The sequence below is a fragment of the Centroberyx affinis genome, unplaced genomic scaffold, assembly GCF_046629955.1.
Source record: "Centroberyx affinis isolate AG114_WGS23_722 - 3 ecotype Tasmania unplaced genomic scaffold, CSIRO-AGI_Caff_v1 ptg002412l_1, whole genome shotgun sequence".
Classification (NCBI taxonomy): Eukaryota; Metazoa; Chordata; class Actinopteri; order Beryciformes; family Berycidae; genus Centroberyx; species Centroberyx affinis.
Window position 1 is genome coordinate 142,523 of NW_027280660.1, and position 15,726 is coordinate 158,248.

Here is a 15,726-nt window from a genome sequence, read left to right on the forward strand (position 1 = left end):
GTGTGTGTGTGTGTGTACCTTTGTGGCTGTGTTCGGGGTGTGTGTGTGTGTGTGTGTATGTGTACCTTTGTGGCTGTGTTCGAGGTGTGTGTGTGTGTGTATGTGTGTACCTTTGTGGCAGTGTTCGGAGTATGTGTGTGTGCGTGTGTGTGTACCTTTGTGGCTGTGTTCGGGGTGTGTGTGTGTGTGTGTATGTGTGTACCTTTGTGGCAGTGCTCTGGGTGTGTGTGTGTGTGTGTGTGTGTACCTTTGTGGCTGTGTTCGGGGTGTGTGTGTGTGTGTATGTGTGTGTACCCTTGTGGCAGTGCTCTGGGTGTGTGTGTGTGTGTGTGTGTGTATGTGTGTGTGTGTGTGTGTGTGTGTGTGTGTGTACCCTTGTGGCAGTGCTCTGGGTGTGTGTGTGTGTGTGTGTGTGTATGTGTGTGTGTGTGTATGTGTGTGTGTGTGTGTGTGTGTGTGTGTGTGTGTGTACCCTTGTGGCAGTGCTCTGGGTGTGTGTGTGTGTGTATGTGTGTGTACCCTTGTGGCAGTGCTCTGGGTGTGTGTGTGTGTGTGTGTGTGTGTATGTGTGTGTGTGTGTGTGTGTGTGTGTGTGTGTGTGTGTACCCTTGTGGCAGTGCTCTGGGTGTGTGCGGTGCAGGTCGTTGATGGAGTCCACAGAGTGCAGCTCGATCTCGGTCAGGTCTCTGTCGCTGACGCTCACCCTGAAGGACTGAGGAGTGTTCTGGGAGGAGGGAGACCGTGACATCACTGCTCTCTCCTGCGGGGAGACCAGCAGGAACACACGCTCAGCAAATCATCCAAGATGGCACCGAACGCATCGACGCATCTTATCCACTGTTCTTCTAGTGAATATATCCGGAAGGTGTATAGTTTCTCTAAAGCTGCACTAGGTAACTTTAACGCAATTTGGTGGCTCCAAATGGCAGAAAGAGGTAATTTCAATATTCAGAAATCCTCTAATGTGTGAGGTCAGTAAACGTCTCACAGCTCGCTCATGTTTACCAACCCGGCCGGTCTGTGATGCTTTACACCAAAGGAAACCAAAGAGATGAGAGAGGAGAAGATCTAACTTTGGTGAGTCCACCTGCTCACTGCTGTTTAGGAAACATTTTGGATTTCACTGTTAAATTTCGATTCGTCACTTCTTGTGGGCGGAGACGAGTCCATTCCTGAACCTGAATTTAATTTAGGCAAATAGGGCAAATCTACACGGTCTCAATTAGAGGAGATGGGACAATCTTCATCTCCAGCCCCACTTTAGGCTGATAAGACACATGTATTGTTATATAAACATGTTGCTTAGTGCAGCTTTAACACACATCTACATGCCTGGACACTTCTTATGGCCCCCTGTAGACCTGTTAATATGAACACAAGCACATTTTTGCACATGCTGATATTCTGTAACTTGTCACATAATATGGTCTTTCTCATACTGTAATATTGCTCTCATTGTTAGATATTGCAGTATGTTGATATTTCTCTCTGATTTTTATAATTTCTCACCTTTTTCATGATGCACATACGGCCACTTGTAGACCCATTAATGTTAATATAAGCACATTTTTTGCACATCCTGATATCCTGTAATTGATCACATATTGTTTTTCTCATGTTCACATATTCATCTCATTGTTGTGTATCACAGTATGTTGATATTTTTTCAATTGTGTATCATTTCTCCCCTCTTCATGATACACATATATCACATTGTGTTTCATAAGTAAGTTCTGCTGCTATTAAAACAACTGCTGTAATTTTGCACATCCTGTTAATTCTTTGATCCAACTTTTTTTTTCCACATTTTCATCCGTTTCTTAAGATATCTGAGGGTTGGAAATGTCAGCTGCGTACGTTTATTTAACCTCCACTTGCTTTATTCTTTATTTATATCCTGTTTTTCTTTGATGTATCCAACACTTGCTGCCGTAACAGTTTCAAGTTTCATCTAATTTAATCTAAATTAATCCAGTCTAAAAGGACGGAAAGGAAAAAGGTGAGAGGGAAGGAAGGAAAAGAGGGGAGGTGTGTTGCTTCAGAGGGTCAAGGAGGGGGAAGAAGGAAAGAAGGAATTAAGAAGGAAAGGAGGGAAGATATTCTGTATGCTTTTATAATAAAAGTGTGTTAGGTTGGCATATGAGGATTTGCCATCTGTGTATGTGTGAGAGAGAGGGAAAACAGATTCAGAGTGTTTCTATTCAAAGACAAAACAAGCAGGTCAGTTATGAACAGACGATTTATCAGAGCTATTATTAGAGCCGGTTGTCAAACACATGATGGTACAATGCTGCTGGAATTTGAGTCCAGGGCCAAAGGACAGTTCAGACTCCTATCTAATGACTAATGAATGAATGGATGACTAACTGAATTACTGCCTGACTACCTGATTTACTGACTACCTGACTGACTGACTGACCAAGTCACTGCTGATAGGCCAGACCTTTTTTTTTTACTTAATAAAGCAGAAGAAAAATCATACTTTCTCCCCACTTACCTTCTGTCACCATGAAAAAAAAGACAGGAACGAAAGACTGTTCAGGGTTTTAAATGTGTTTGTGTGTGTCTGTGTGTGTGTGTGTGTGTGTGTGTGCTTGTTTGCGTCTGTGTCTGTCAGTCTTCTTGTTCACCGAGTCTCTTCAGATCCTCACACACACAGACGCATGCTCGCCAAAACATGTGTCGACACACACCCACGGGACGGCAAAAAGTTAATCTCCGGTTTCAGTTAAATTCCCAGGCAGGAGATCCAGGAGCCGCGCTGCGATGACAATAATCTCAATAATCCCAACAAATAATCCAGGTTGATATATTCCACAATAATCCTGCATGTACGGAAACAAAGGGGCACCTCCAGGTTTTGCCTCAGAGTCCCACTGCTTGCGTCTTTGACTGTGTGTGTGTGTCTAGGAGCAACTGTAGGGCGCCCCAGTGCCTCCCACTCCAAGTATGTGTGTGTGTGTGTGTGTGTTCCTATTTACCCCACCCTAGACACCCTGAGAGAGGTAGAGAGAGAGAGACAGTCTCCCCTCAGCCCTATTACACACACACACACACACACACACACACACACACACACACACCCCACCCCGCAGGCCCAAAATAGCAGCAGAGACATGGGTGTATTATTAGTTTCTGGGGCCAAAGGATGACTCAATAATCTTGGTGGAGGGCATGAAGGGGTATGTAGGGATAAACACACACCCAAATACACTCTCTCTCTCTCTCTCTCTCTCGCTCTCTTTCACACACACACACACACACACACACACACACAAATATCCCTGGGAATGTAGTTAGTCTCTCTGTTCAAAAACACCTCTAAAGTTTTCAGGAGATAAGAAGTTTTCTGAATGACACACATCAGATGCGATGAAACTTCAGTGGGGAGATTAGGCCGCTGTAGCAGAACGTAGTGACAGAAAAATAGGATGTAAATAAGAGCAGAGCAAATGGGGGGTGTATAAATATGCTGAAATAAACTGATAATTCCAACACTGATATATTAAGTAGAAATGTCTGAAGGAATAATGTGTAGAGAAGAGAAGAGTAGAGATGCATTAACTGGATGTAAAAATAGCAGCAGAGGTATGAGCAGCAATAGAACCTACTGAGGAAAAAAACATGTGGTTTGTATGTACAATACAAACAAGTTTTAAATACCAACATATATGCAATATATGGCAATGAGGGGAATATTAGTGAATGAGAAAAAACATTTTTAAGTGTTTTTTTTTATCCTTTATTAGAAAGTTGAAAGTAGAGAGATGGGGATGACGTGACAAAGATCACATGTTATATAGGCTCCTGTGTATCAAAAGCCTCATTAACTACAAACAAAATATCAGGATAGTTAGGCCTATACTAAAGTAATGCAATCACACAAGATAGCCTATGTAAATTAAACTAATTATGGCAAGTGAGTGAAATGAGTTTGAAACTTGCTGCATCCCAGTGGTGGAAGAAGTACTCAGATCTTTTACTTAAGTAAAAGTAGAAATACCACAGTATAAAAATACTCTGTTACAAGTAAAAGTCCTGCATTCACTTAAGTAAAAGTACAAAAGTATTAGCATCAAAATGTACTTAAAGCAACAAAAGTAAAAGTACTCATTATGCAGAATGGCCCATTTCAGAACAGAATAATACAGTATATATTATATTATTGAATTATAATTATTGATGCATTAATGTGTAAGCATCACTTTAATGTTGCAGCTGGAAAAGGTGGGGCTGATTTCCACTACTTTATATATTACTGGATAATTTACAGTAATCTATAATAATACATCACAATTTATTAGTTGATTATATTTTGTATTAATAATCTGAATCTGCAAAGTAACTAGTAATTTAAGTTATCAAATAAAGGTAGTGGAGTAAAAAGTACAATATTTCCCTCTGAAATGTAGTGGAGTGGAAGTATAAAGTAGCATAAAATGGTAATACTTGAGTAAAGTACCTCAAAATTGTACTTAAGTACAATATTCGAGTAAATGTACTTAGTTACTTTCCACCTCTGCTGCATCCTAACCCTCACCAGGTTCTATATCAACCCTCCCCTTCCCCCTGGGAACCGCTGTCCTAATCAACTACATTTCCCACAAGCCCCTGCTCCTCCGGTCACGGCCGCCTGCCTGTTTGATGTTTTTGCAGGGAAAGCAGAAATTCCTGAGAGAGTGCGGAGTCCAAAGAGTTTTTAGCGACACCGCAAAGTGTTACCGTCAGGCGGGCCGAGTGTGTGTGCTGTGCGGGACTTCAGCGGGGATCAGGCGGGATGATGTGGGCTCGGGTGCTGGTTCGGGGTGGCGGCGGGTCGCGGTTCGGGCTGCGGGCTTCCAGGGAGAGTTTGCGGGTCGCTGGATGTGGATCAGCGGGGCAGCAGCAGCAGCAGCAGAGACAGGCTTCAACTGCAGAGGTAACGGACCAGCAACCAGTGCAGTGATTAGGTTGCACAACAAACTCCTGCAGGTTGCTCCAAGTGCTTGAGAAAATGCTCATATGATATTTTGGGGCCTATTCCTTATAGCAGGCTATCACATGTTTCTGATTGGAAGCTATGACGAATATCACTATGACATTCCTATAGTATTCCTATAGTAACTTAAAGTGTAGCTGTGGTACTAAGTAGTGAGTTTATATTGACTTTATCCTACTTTATGGTGTTTCTCATCTCTCATGGAATCACTACTATTCCTATAATATTTCTAAAATATTCCTATAGTAACTTGTAATGCATCTATGGTACTAAGTAGTGCGTTTACAGTGACTTTATCCTACTTTAAGTTGTTCCTCATCTCTTATGGTATCACTATAATATTCCTATAATATTCCTGCAGAGGCTTATAGTGAGTCTGTGGTACTCAGTAGTGAGTTTATAGTGACTTTATCCTACTTTATGGTATTTTCTTATCTCCTTTGGTGTCACTATAATATTCCTGTAGTGACTCACAGTGTGTCTGTGATACTAAGTAGTGAGTATATAGTGATTTTATGCTATTTTATAGTGTTTTTTATCTCTTATGGTATCAGAATTATTTCAATATTCCTATACAGTCTATTGTAGGCTACTCAATAGTGAGTTTGCATAGCCTACTATTTTTTCATCTCCTATGGCATTACTATAGGATTTTTTTATGTCTATTTTTTGACATACAGTATCTGGATTATATTTTAAAATTTACTGTGATATTTAAATAGTATCAAATCTCAGATGTATTATAGAATTTCTATAGGTATTTTTCATAAGGGTATTGAGCTATTTTGGCCATTGCATGTCTGTTATTCACTCCATAAAAGCATAAATCATTGTCTTTAGTGTTGCTGCATGTTATGCTAAGCATCCCGGTGGTTTGTATTTGTGTCACAGCAGCCAGTCAGCTCATGCAGACCTAATGTACATCTGTCCCAGCAGGCTGCAGCCCGCCTCCTCCTCCTCCTCCTCCGTCCCTCTGCTGCTTCACTGGGCTGCAGCTTGATTCTATTAAAACCACGAGTGACTGGCTCCTCACTGCCGTCAGGCCTCAGAGCAAAGCCCGAGCCTCATGTTACTTAATGAGAAGTAGTGTGACTTGTGACGTACATTCATTCATTCATTCATTCATTCATTCATTCATTTATTCATTCATTCATTCGAACTTGCAAACTATCCCTGATTATTCTGCAAAGGAGAACATGAATGATCTGATTATGAATGAAATGATACAGACAGACAATGGGCAGCATGAATGAATGACATCATATTTCTGCAGTGAATCAAACAGCCAAGATAAAGCTCCTTTTCATTTTTGTGCCCAAATTGTAGTTAATTAAAAAATAATAATCTCTGAGGTGAGATTTGGCTTCGAGTGTTGCACGGAGAAAAGGGCAAAAAGGTTAAAGTCCTAACCATGTGGATTGCCTCATGTGCAGTAGCTGATTAAGTGCCTGTGTGTGTGTGTGTGTGTGTGTGTGTGTGTCTCGATTCAATTTACAAGCAGAACAAACACCTTTCTATTGCACACCACTCACTCAAATTAACAGAGCTGACTTTGGACTTAAAAATAGGTAGGTCTTTTTAGAACGTACCGACACACTCTGTCCCATAATGCTTTGCTGCTGCACTGATAAGCCCCCTGCGCTGGGTGGTTCAAAGGTTAGAAGTTAGGGTAGGGAGAGTAGAGTACAGGAGTGTAGAAGATAGTATGATAGGGTTGACCCGCATGTTTTCAGCCTATTGCATGTTATGATTGCATGAATGATATGTTTATGTCAAAGTAATACTACAAGGACAGTTTTTGCTCCCAAATCATTTTGGCATTTCAAAAAGATGTTGTTTATAAATAACCAGTAATTTCCTCATTGTGATTGAAGAAGTCATAATCTTGTCAGATCTTGATTTTATTGTGAAAGGTTGTTCACATAAATGACAGTAACAGTTGTATTGATCAGGGTTCTGGTTCACAGTATGTTTATTTTCTCAAACATTACTATTGCTATGCCACTATATGGATGCATGTATGGTTTGAATAACAAAAGATTCACATACTAAGTATGCAAAATAATACAACAATGCTTCCAGTATTTCTCAATCCATGTCTCTGTTGTCTCAAGCCTTAAAATCCTCCTTTAACCCTTCTTGCCTCCTTCATCTGCATCTACATGTCCACTTCATGGAGTGGATTTAATAGATGAAAACAATAACACTTCACCTCTGTTGATTTCACCTGGTCAGTGGCATGGAAACAGCAAATGAATGAATGAATGGCTGAGTTAATGCCACAATAATTTTGAGACATTAGTATGATTACCATAAACAAGCAAGAAGACTGTCAGCCTGACCCGGCCTCTATACTTTGCATTTTACATTGTGAGCCACCAGGTCGAATTTGACGAAAAATCTGCTGGATTGCTTTACGGCACAAAACAGGAAGAAGGCGCTGTTCTTCCAGAGCAAACAGAGATAAAGCTTTCAGAGTTTCTCTCAATGGCAGATGGTGGAAGGAGGGAAAGGCTGATGGAAAAATCACTTCCAACATGTTGATCCGCTGATGTTTAAAAATCCTACACATGGCACCTTCAAAATACATACGTACGAAAAAGCATATAGTATTGTAAATATCAAGGGTGACAAAATAAAGGAAAAAAAGGAAATGACTGGTTGCTCTATATTGTCAAACTAGAATAAAAAATGTGTCGGGTGCTCGTGGTTATATTTTTATATTTGGAGTGCCTAGATTGTCCTTTTGTTTGGTGACAAAATAAAGTCACTTATTTCAGTAACTTACTTCAGCTGTGGTTCTTGTATTCCCTGTGCGCGCTCAGTGTATTTCTCTTGTTTTCCCCAGGCTGCCCTGAAGAAGACTCCGCTGTTTGACTTCCACAGGCAGCAGGGGGGGAAGATGGTGGAGTTTGCAGGCTGGAGTATGCCTGTCCAGTACAGAGACAGCCACATCGCCTCGCACATGCACACCAGAGAGCACTGCTCCATCTTCGACGTCAGCCACATGCTACAGGTGAGAGGGAGGAGAACGCGCACACACAAATACACAAATACACACACACTCACACAAGCTGAGCATTTTTGAGGACCCACCAGAGTGGACCCACAGTCCATTTTGGGTCCTGACCCATCATTTACAGTTTTTTCTGATTGCTTAGGCACTATCTTTGAAACTATAGGCTATTTTTGCAAAACTCTACACACTAACCACAAAACCTTACACCAAACCAGCAAAACATTATTAATCTCTTGCAAAAGCAAACAATTCTTGCAAAACTCTTCAAACTCTTTTACAAAATTGTGTTTTTGCGTCAATACAGTACACACAAACCATCATTTGAATAAGCACACGAAGCACCAACTAGGCACTGATAGTATAAAAGGAAAACGCTTTTTCTGTGTGCAGGGCATAGCAGTTTGCAATACTGTAAAGTTTTGCCATATATGTAGTAAACACACATACACACAGGTATCCAAATGTGTAAAGTATGGATGTGTATTCCGAACATAACACACTATCAATACAAATAAGGGGAAAAAGTTTTTTTTTTTTTCTCAAAATGCTCTACAGTAACACTCCTCAAACAACAAAAGCGCAGTAGAAGAAAACACAAAAAACATTTGTGCTAGAAAAAAAAGAACAGAAAAAAATAGGCTAAATATCGCCTTCTTTGTGGTCTGGCCATAAGTTTACAGTGTTGCTAGAAGTGTGTTATTAAATTGCAAACTGAGTGTAAAGCAGTGACTTGTGTTTACAGTTTTGCAAAAAGTGTGTTATAAAATTACAAACTGAGTGTAAAGCAGAGAACGTTTGGCACACTTGGTAAATGCATCGGCTACAAGTGTTAATGGTTTCAGAGATAGTGCTTCAAGAATCACTGTTAGTGTTTAAGCATTCAGAAAAAACTGTAAGTCCTCACAATGTAGTAATTCTGCTGTATGTCATTATCACCTTTTTGTGTTTTTCTTCAGACCAAAGTCCACGGCAAAGACAGGGTGAAGTTCATGGAGTCTCTGGTAGTTGCAGATGTTGCCGAGTTAAAGGACAACCAGGTGAGATGAAGGATAGCTTGAAGGTAAAGAAAATAAAGAATACACTCTGTTTAACATGTTCATACAACACAGACATAGCTGCTGTTTGTCTCCGTCTCTTCTTAAAGGAATGCACCAAGTTTCTGGGAGACTGACCCTTTGGTCAACTTACCAATTAATGAGAACAGAAGACACCAAAATCATCCATGTGTTCCTGGTAGATCATTTGCTCCGGTGCTCCATGCTAACACTTTAGCTTTCACTGTTGAGTGATAGTAGGCGACTAGATTTATGCAAAAGTAGGAAGACTGACCTGCTAGTAATAAAAAAGTTGTTAGTGTTTTTTATAATATGGCTTATAAATTCATAATTTTAAAAAGGAATTATCATTAATTCAATACAGCGGATGTAGCCAGGTTTATTTTGGGAACTATTTCAGTTGAGCAACCACGTATTCATCCACTGTGATTTTTTTGCTGCACACAGTCTCCCATCACTCATCACCTTCACTTCCTATGGAAACAGGGAAAGTAGTCCCTGCTAGTTCAAAGCTTTTTTTGTATCATATTTCATGTAAATTTTACCTCCTACGAAAACCTGACAGACTTGTCTGCCTATCTTCATTACAGTTTAGCTTTATAGCTGCTACAACTTCTCATTTTTTCACTTTTGAAATAATGCTAGTCACCTCAACATAGTGTTAGCATGGAGCAGCAGAGCCAGTGATCTACCAGGGACACATGGATGATTTTGGTGTTGTTTTCATCACTTAATGGGTAAGTTGACCAACTGGACAATCTCCCAAAAGTTTAATTCCTTTAAACACTTAGATCACAATTACACATCCTGATATGCATTTATGCTCTGTCTCTCTCTCTGTCTCTCTCTCTCTCTCTCTCTCTCTCTCCCTCTCTCTCTCTCCCTCTCTCAGGGTACGTTGTCTCTCTTCACCACAGAGACAGGAGGGATCATCGACGACCTCATTGTGACCAAGACAGACCAGGGTTACCTCTACGTCGTCTCCAACGCCGGCTGTGCCGACAAGGACTCCGCTCATATGAAGGTACAGACAGACAGAGAGACAGACAGGAAGAGAGACAGGCAGAGAGAGAGAGAGAGACAGACAGACAGGCAGAGAGACAGACAGACAGACAGACAGACAGGCAGAGAGACCGACAGAGACAGAGAGACAGACAGACATACAGACAGACAGACAGACAGGCAGAGAGACAGACAGAGAGACAGAGAGACAGACAGACAGAAGACAGACAGACAGACAGAAGACAGACAGAGAGACAGACAGACAGACAGACAGACAGACAGACAGACAGACAGGCAGAGAGGCAGACAGACAGACAGACAGACAGGCAGAGAGACAGGCAGAGAGACAGGCAGAGAGACAGGCAGAGAGACAGGCAGAGAGACAGACAGAGAGACAGACAGACAGGCAGACAGAGAGACAGACAGACAGAGAGACAGACTTGTTGGGAGTCAGGTAGCAGGTCAGATAGCAAGAGAGAGGAGACAATTTCAAAATCTTTGGCAGTTCAAGGCCTGTGTTTGTCTCATATACAGTATCTGTGTGTGTGTGTGTGTGTGTGTGTGTGTGTGTGTGTGTGTGTGTGTGTGTGTGTGTGTGTGTGTGTGTGTGTGTGTGTGTGTGTGTGTGTGTGTGTGTGTGTGTGTGTGTGTGTGTGTGTGTGTGTGTGTGTGTGTGTGTGTGTGTGTGTGTGTGTGTGTGTCGCCTGCAGGCCAGACTGGCAGAGTTTAAAGCAGCAGGTCTTGATGTGGATCTGGAGTTTCTGGATGAAGCGCTGATTGCTGTGCAAGGTAAAATATTCTGTGGTCCTTCCTTCTCTCTTTCCTCCCTATCTTCCTTCCTTCCATCCTTCCTTCCTGCCTATCTTCCTTCCTTCCTTCCTTCCTTCATTCCTTCCCTCTTATCTCTCCCACCCTTCGTTCCTTCCTTCCTGCCTTCACTGATGCACCCCGCTGTTCCTTCCTTCCTTCCTTCCTTCTTTCCTTCCTTCCTGCCTTCCTTGCTAGCTGCCTACCTCCCACCCTTCCTCTCGCCCTTTCTTTCTTTCCTTCCTTCTTTCCTTTCCTATCTCCCTTCCTTCCTTCCTTCCTTCCTTCCTTCCTTCTACTTTCCTTCCTTCCTACCTCCCTCACACTCTCCCTTCCTTCCTTTCTGCCTTCTTTGCTGCCCCCCTGCTGTTCCTTCCTTTCTTCCTTCCTTCCTTCCTTCATTCATTCTTGTTCTCTCCAATGCTTTTTGCAATCTCTTTTTGCAATCTCTCTCTCTCTTTCTTCACTAAATTATTAGTTAATTGACCGCCTGCCTGTGTGACTTCCTCTGCCCTGGATCCTGGATGTCTTGGTTCACCTGTATCATTAACCAGCTGTGTGTTGTCAGGTCCGTCCATGTCCCAGGTGCTGCAGGCGGGGCTGAAGGACGACCTCAGTAAGCTGACCTTCATGACCTCTGCCCTGGCCTCGGTGTTCGGGGTTCCCGGCTGCAGGGTGACCCGCTGCGGGTACACCGGAGAGGACGGGGTGGAGGTGAGCGCATTTATTCAGCTTTTAAACTTTTTCACACTCTATCTGCCCACTCTGCTTCTGGATCTCTGTGGAGGACAGGCTGGATGTGGGAGTCTCTCTCTCTCTCTCTGTCTCTCTGTTTCTCTCTCTCTGTGGAAGACAACAGAGGGAAGGTGGGAGTTTGCTTCTCTTAATCTGACTTTCTCTTCGACTTTCTCTTTTCTTTCCACTTCTCTTTTTCTCCCTGTGCTAGAGTCACTAGAGTCACCAGCTATGTTTCCATCCAACTGTTAAACAAATTGTAAGCAAACTTTTGAAATGTGGCACAAAAATAAAATGTGTATTAGGTGTGTTTCCATCACATTGTTGAAGCGAATAAATAGGCTTCCTCAATGTAGCTACATCAGAAATCACACACACAAGTCACATGGAATAAATAAATAAATTATTTGACAAATGTGTTTCCATTGCTATTTATTAATAAACTCTTTATTGATGAAATACTTTTTTTGCCTCAACCGAGTGTTAAAACTTCTTTGTGATTATTGAGAAGTTTTATAAAAATGTACTGTTTCCATTTAGCCTTTCTGATTCTATACATCATATTATGCATAAAAAAATGCATAAAAAAACTCTCTCTCTCCCTCTCTCTCTCTCTCTCTCTTTATATCTCTCTCTCTCTCCCAGATCTCTGTCCCTCGGTCCCGGGTGGTGGAGCTGACAGAGAAGCTGCTGGCCAACAGTGAGGTGAAGCTGGCTGGTCTGGGTGCCAGGGACAGTCTGAGGCTGGAGGCGGGGCTTTGTCTCTATGGCAACGACATTGATGAGACCACCACTCCCGTGGAGGCCACGCTAGTCTGGACCATAGGTGACGCTTTAGTGCTTATTATTCCATCTTTCTTATTTATTGGCTCATCCAGGACATGAAGGTTTGTGTCAAAAAGGCGACAGTGGAAACTTCAAATTTAACATCCCAGTTTAATTTCTTAGCTGACAGTTCTTTATAGATTTATTTTTTGTCATTGTTCCATATTCAGTTCACTTTACATTTCTGTCTATAGACGCATTTTTCTTTTAAAATTTTCATATATGTTGCATACAGCACAAAAGAAAAGGGTGAAAAAAAGAAACAAAACACATTTAATTTTCATTATATCTAAACAATTAAAAATGTAATTAAGGAAAATGGAAAAAACAATAATTGCCATTTGATGAAAACTATATATACATATATATAGTATATGTATATACTACGATATTCAAGGTGTTCTCTATAGAATATTAAATGCTAATTGAACACCAGCTACATACCTGTCAATGTGGCTAGACTTTCCAAACACAGGAAACCTTTACCAGCGTTTGGCTAGCACCACATGCTAATTTTAAGCCTTCAGTAGATCTTTATCTGTTTTTACTAAAGATAGATTTGGTAGTGGGATGAAGGTGAGAGAACTAAAGGCAGTGCAAAATGAGGCAGTTGCAGATATTACAAGTTCATCTGTCATCTTTTATTACTTTTTGAAGTGAGTAAATTCTTTGATCTCGAATTTTTTGATCTAGCACTCACTTCTATCACCTCACTTTTCATGGATGCACACTGATACATGCGGGAGCCCATTAGCCCATTAGAAGGTGAGAGGAGCTCATGTGTGCTTCAAATCCTGAGACTGGCTGGTAAAATAAAATGCGGTGCAGCTGCCATTCATGCTCAGCCAACCCTTCCCTGGATAAATAAAGATTATAAAAGAGATTTCTGTGTGTCTTCAAGCCTTATGTCTGTTTACTTTAGGTTTATATATATATATACTTTCCACTCTGCTGTGTTGACTGACTCCATCCCCTCGTCTTCTCACACAGGGAAGCGTCGGCGTCAGACCAAGGATTTCCCCGGCGCTGACATCATCGTACCGCAGATCAAAGCCAAGACGGCCAGGAAGAGAGTGGGCCTGGTGTCCACCGGACCCCCCGTCAGACAACACACACCCATACTGAGCCCCGACGGAAAGGTCATAGGTCAGAGAACAACCACACCTACCGCTACTGCTACAGAAAATGTGAAATAAAAGCATTAAACAGTATAATTTAGCCAGATTTCTCTGCAAAAGAAGCACAGAAACAGTTTATTTATTCATATGAAAAATGTCACAGTTCCTCCATCTTGTTGCTTGGTGTGTGTGCAGGTGAGGTGAGCAGCGGCTGCCCCTCCCCCTGCCTGAAGAAGAACGTTGCCATGGGTTACGTGGACGCGGCGTTCGCTAAGAACGGAACCGCCATCCAGGTGGAGGTCAGGAAGAAAGCCGTGCCCGCCGTCGTCAGCAAGATGCCCTTCGTACCCACCAACTACTACTCTGGATAGGGGGAGGGGGGCGCGCACACACACACACACACACACATATAAACACACACACACACACACACAAATATTTACACATGCAAACACACTCAAAGAAACAGGTGTGCAGTCATGTTTGTAGGAGACAAGTTCACACAAGAGACTCAACTGCATGTACACACACACACACACACACACACACACACACACACACACACACACACACACACAGAGGAGCTTTCTCCCACTCTCTCCCAGTTGGAGTATTTAGCAATGCTGCCCCCCTCTGTTTACCTCCAGCATTGCAACACCAACATCAGACTGAGGCAGATAAAACGTTGGAGTGGATCGAGTTCTCTGAGTGGAAAAAAAAAAAAAAAAAAGCCAAAATCATAAACCATAACAGAATATGAATGCTAGTCTTGTGTGAGCAGACCAGCGATTCTCAATCATAATCACTTCCAACAGCACCTCACATGTAACACCAAGAGACAGTGTAAGACATATTATAGACAGTATGCTTTACATAACTCTGCATACATTAAATATTCCATAGATATGTGTGTGTTTGAGCAGCATACAGTGGCATTACAGTATGGCTGCATCTTTAGAGCGAAGTGTAAGAAGTGTAATTGTGAAGAATTTACAGAATGAGATGCATGAAGTAAATTATGAGCAGTATTGTTAAATCTTGGGAAATATAGAAATACGAGCCTGTATGTTCTGTTAACAAGGTTTTATAGGCAGACGGCAGAGTTCAACTCAAGAAAAATGACTGGAGTCTAGAGCTGCAACGATTAATCGATTAATCGATTAGTTGTCAACTATTAAATTAATCGCCAACTATTTTGATAATCGATTAATCGGTTTGAGTAATTTTTTAAGAAAAATAAGTCAAAATTCTCTGATTCCAGCTTCTTAAATGTGAATATTTTTTATGGTTTCTTTACTCCTCTATGACAGTAAACTGAATATCTTTGGGTTGTGGACAAAACAAGACATTTGAGGACGTCATCTTGGGCTTTGGGAAACACTGATCGACATTTTTCACCATTTTCTGACATTTTATAGACCAAACAACTAATCGATTAATCGACAATGAAAATAATCGTTAGTTGCAGCCCTACTGGAGTCCAGCACACTGTAACTTACTTTCAGCGAATACAAAGAGCTAGACTATGTAAATCCAAGAAACACAAATATTTAACTTGCTTTTGGTTATAGATATTGCAGCTCAGTGGGACACTGTGTTGAAACCTGTGTTGAATAGGCTTTGCTAATGAAACATCATGTTCGTATCGATGTAATCTTTCACCACCGGACCAAAACAATGTGATTCCAAATGGTTCTTTTGATACTGAAGCACCCGGTATCAAGGCTAGAACCACACAACCTTATTTCTTCATTTCTACCTTTTGTTTTGTTATGAATTATGAATTAAATATTGTTGAGACAAATTTTTATTATTAACCATATTATTAGCCACTTTTCCACAGCAGTGTCAAGTGGGGCCCACCGGGGCCGGTGCAAAAGCCTTACAACGCAGAATAAAAAAAAACAAAAAACATTTTGCATATAAAGCAGAAATGCCAGCTTGATTCTTGTAATAAGATGTCATATCTTATCAAGTTCTTGTTTGGGGGATTTTGAGCCTGGCTGGCCCCTGTTTATATTGTCAATAGCCTGGTTTCCACCAGATTCAAACTTGGTTAGCCTGTTTGTCAGACTGTTTATAATATCTTGAACTTTAAAGAGAAAGCTTACAATGGTACAATAATAGCCTAACTTGAAAAGTTGTTAATTGTCATTATGTATGTTCTGTGTGGTTTACTACTGAAAT

At 41.4% G+C, this 15,726-nt stretch overlaps 1 protein-coding gene across 1 annotated transcript; it reads left to right on the top strand.

Moving 5' to 3' along the window:
• The first annotated feature begins 4,780 nt into the window (after positions 1-4,780).
• On the top strand, positions 4,781-13,910 carry amt (aminomethyltransferase). The gene is made up of 9 exons (XM_071533730.1): positions 4,781-4,918; positions 7,827-7,994; positions 8,954-9,034; positions 9,945-10,076; positions 10,765-10,843; positions 11,430-11,575; positions 12,242-12,422; positions 13,412-13,567; positions 13,735-13,910. The coding sequence occupies exons 1-9, from the start codon at positions 4,781-4,783 to the stop codon at positions 13,908-13,910; spliced, it is 1,257 nt and encodes a 418-aa protein (XP_071389831.1).
• The last annotated feature ends 1,816 nt before the right edge of the window (positions 13,911-15,726 follow it).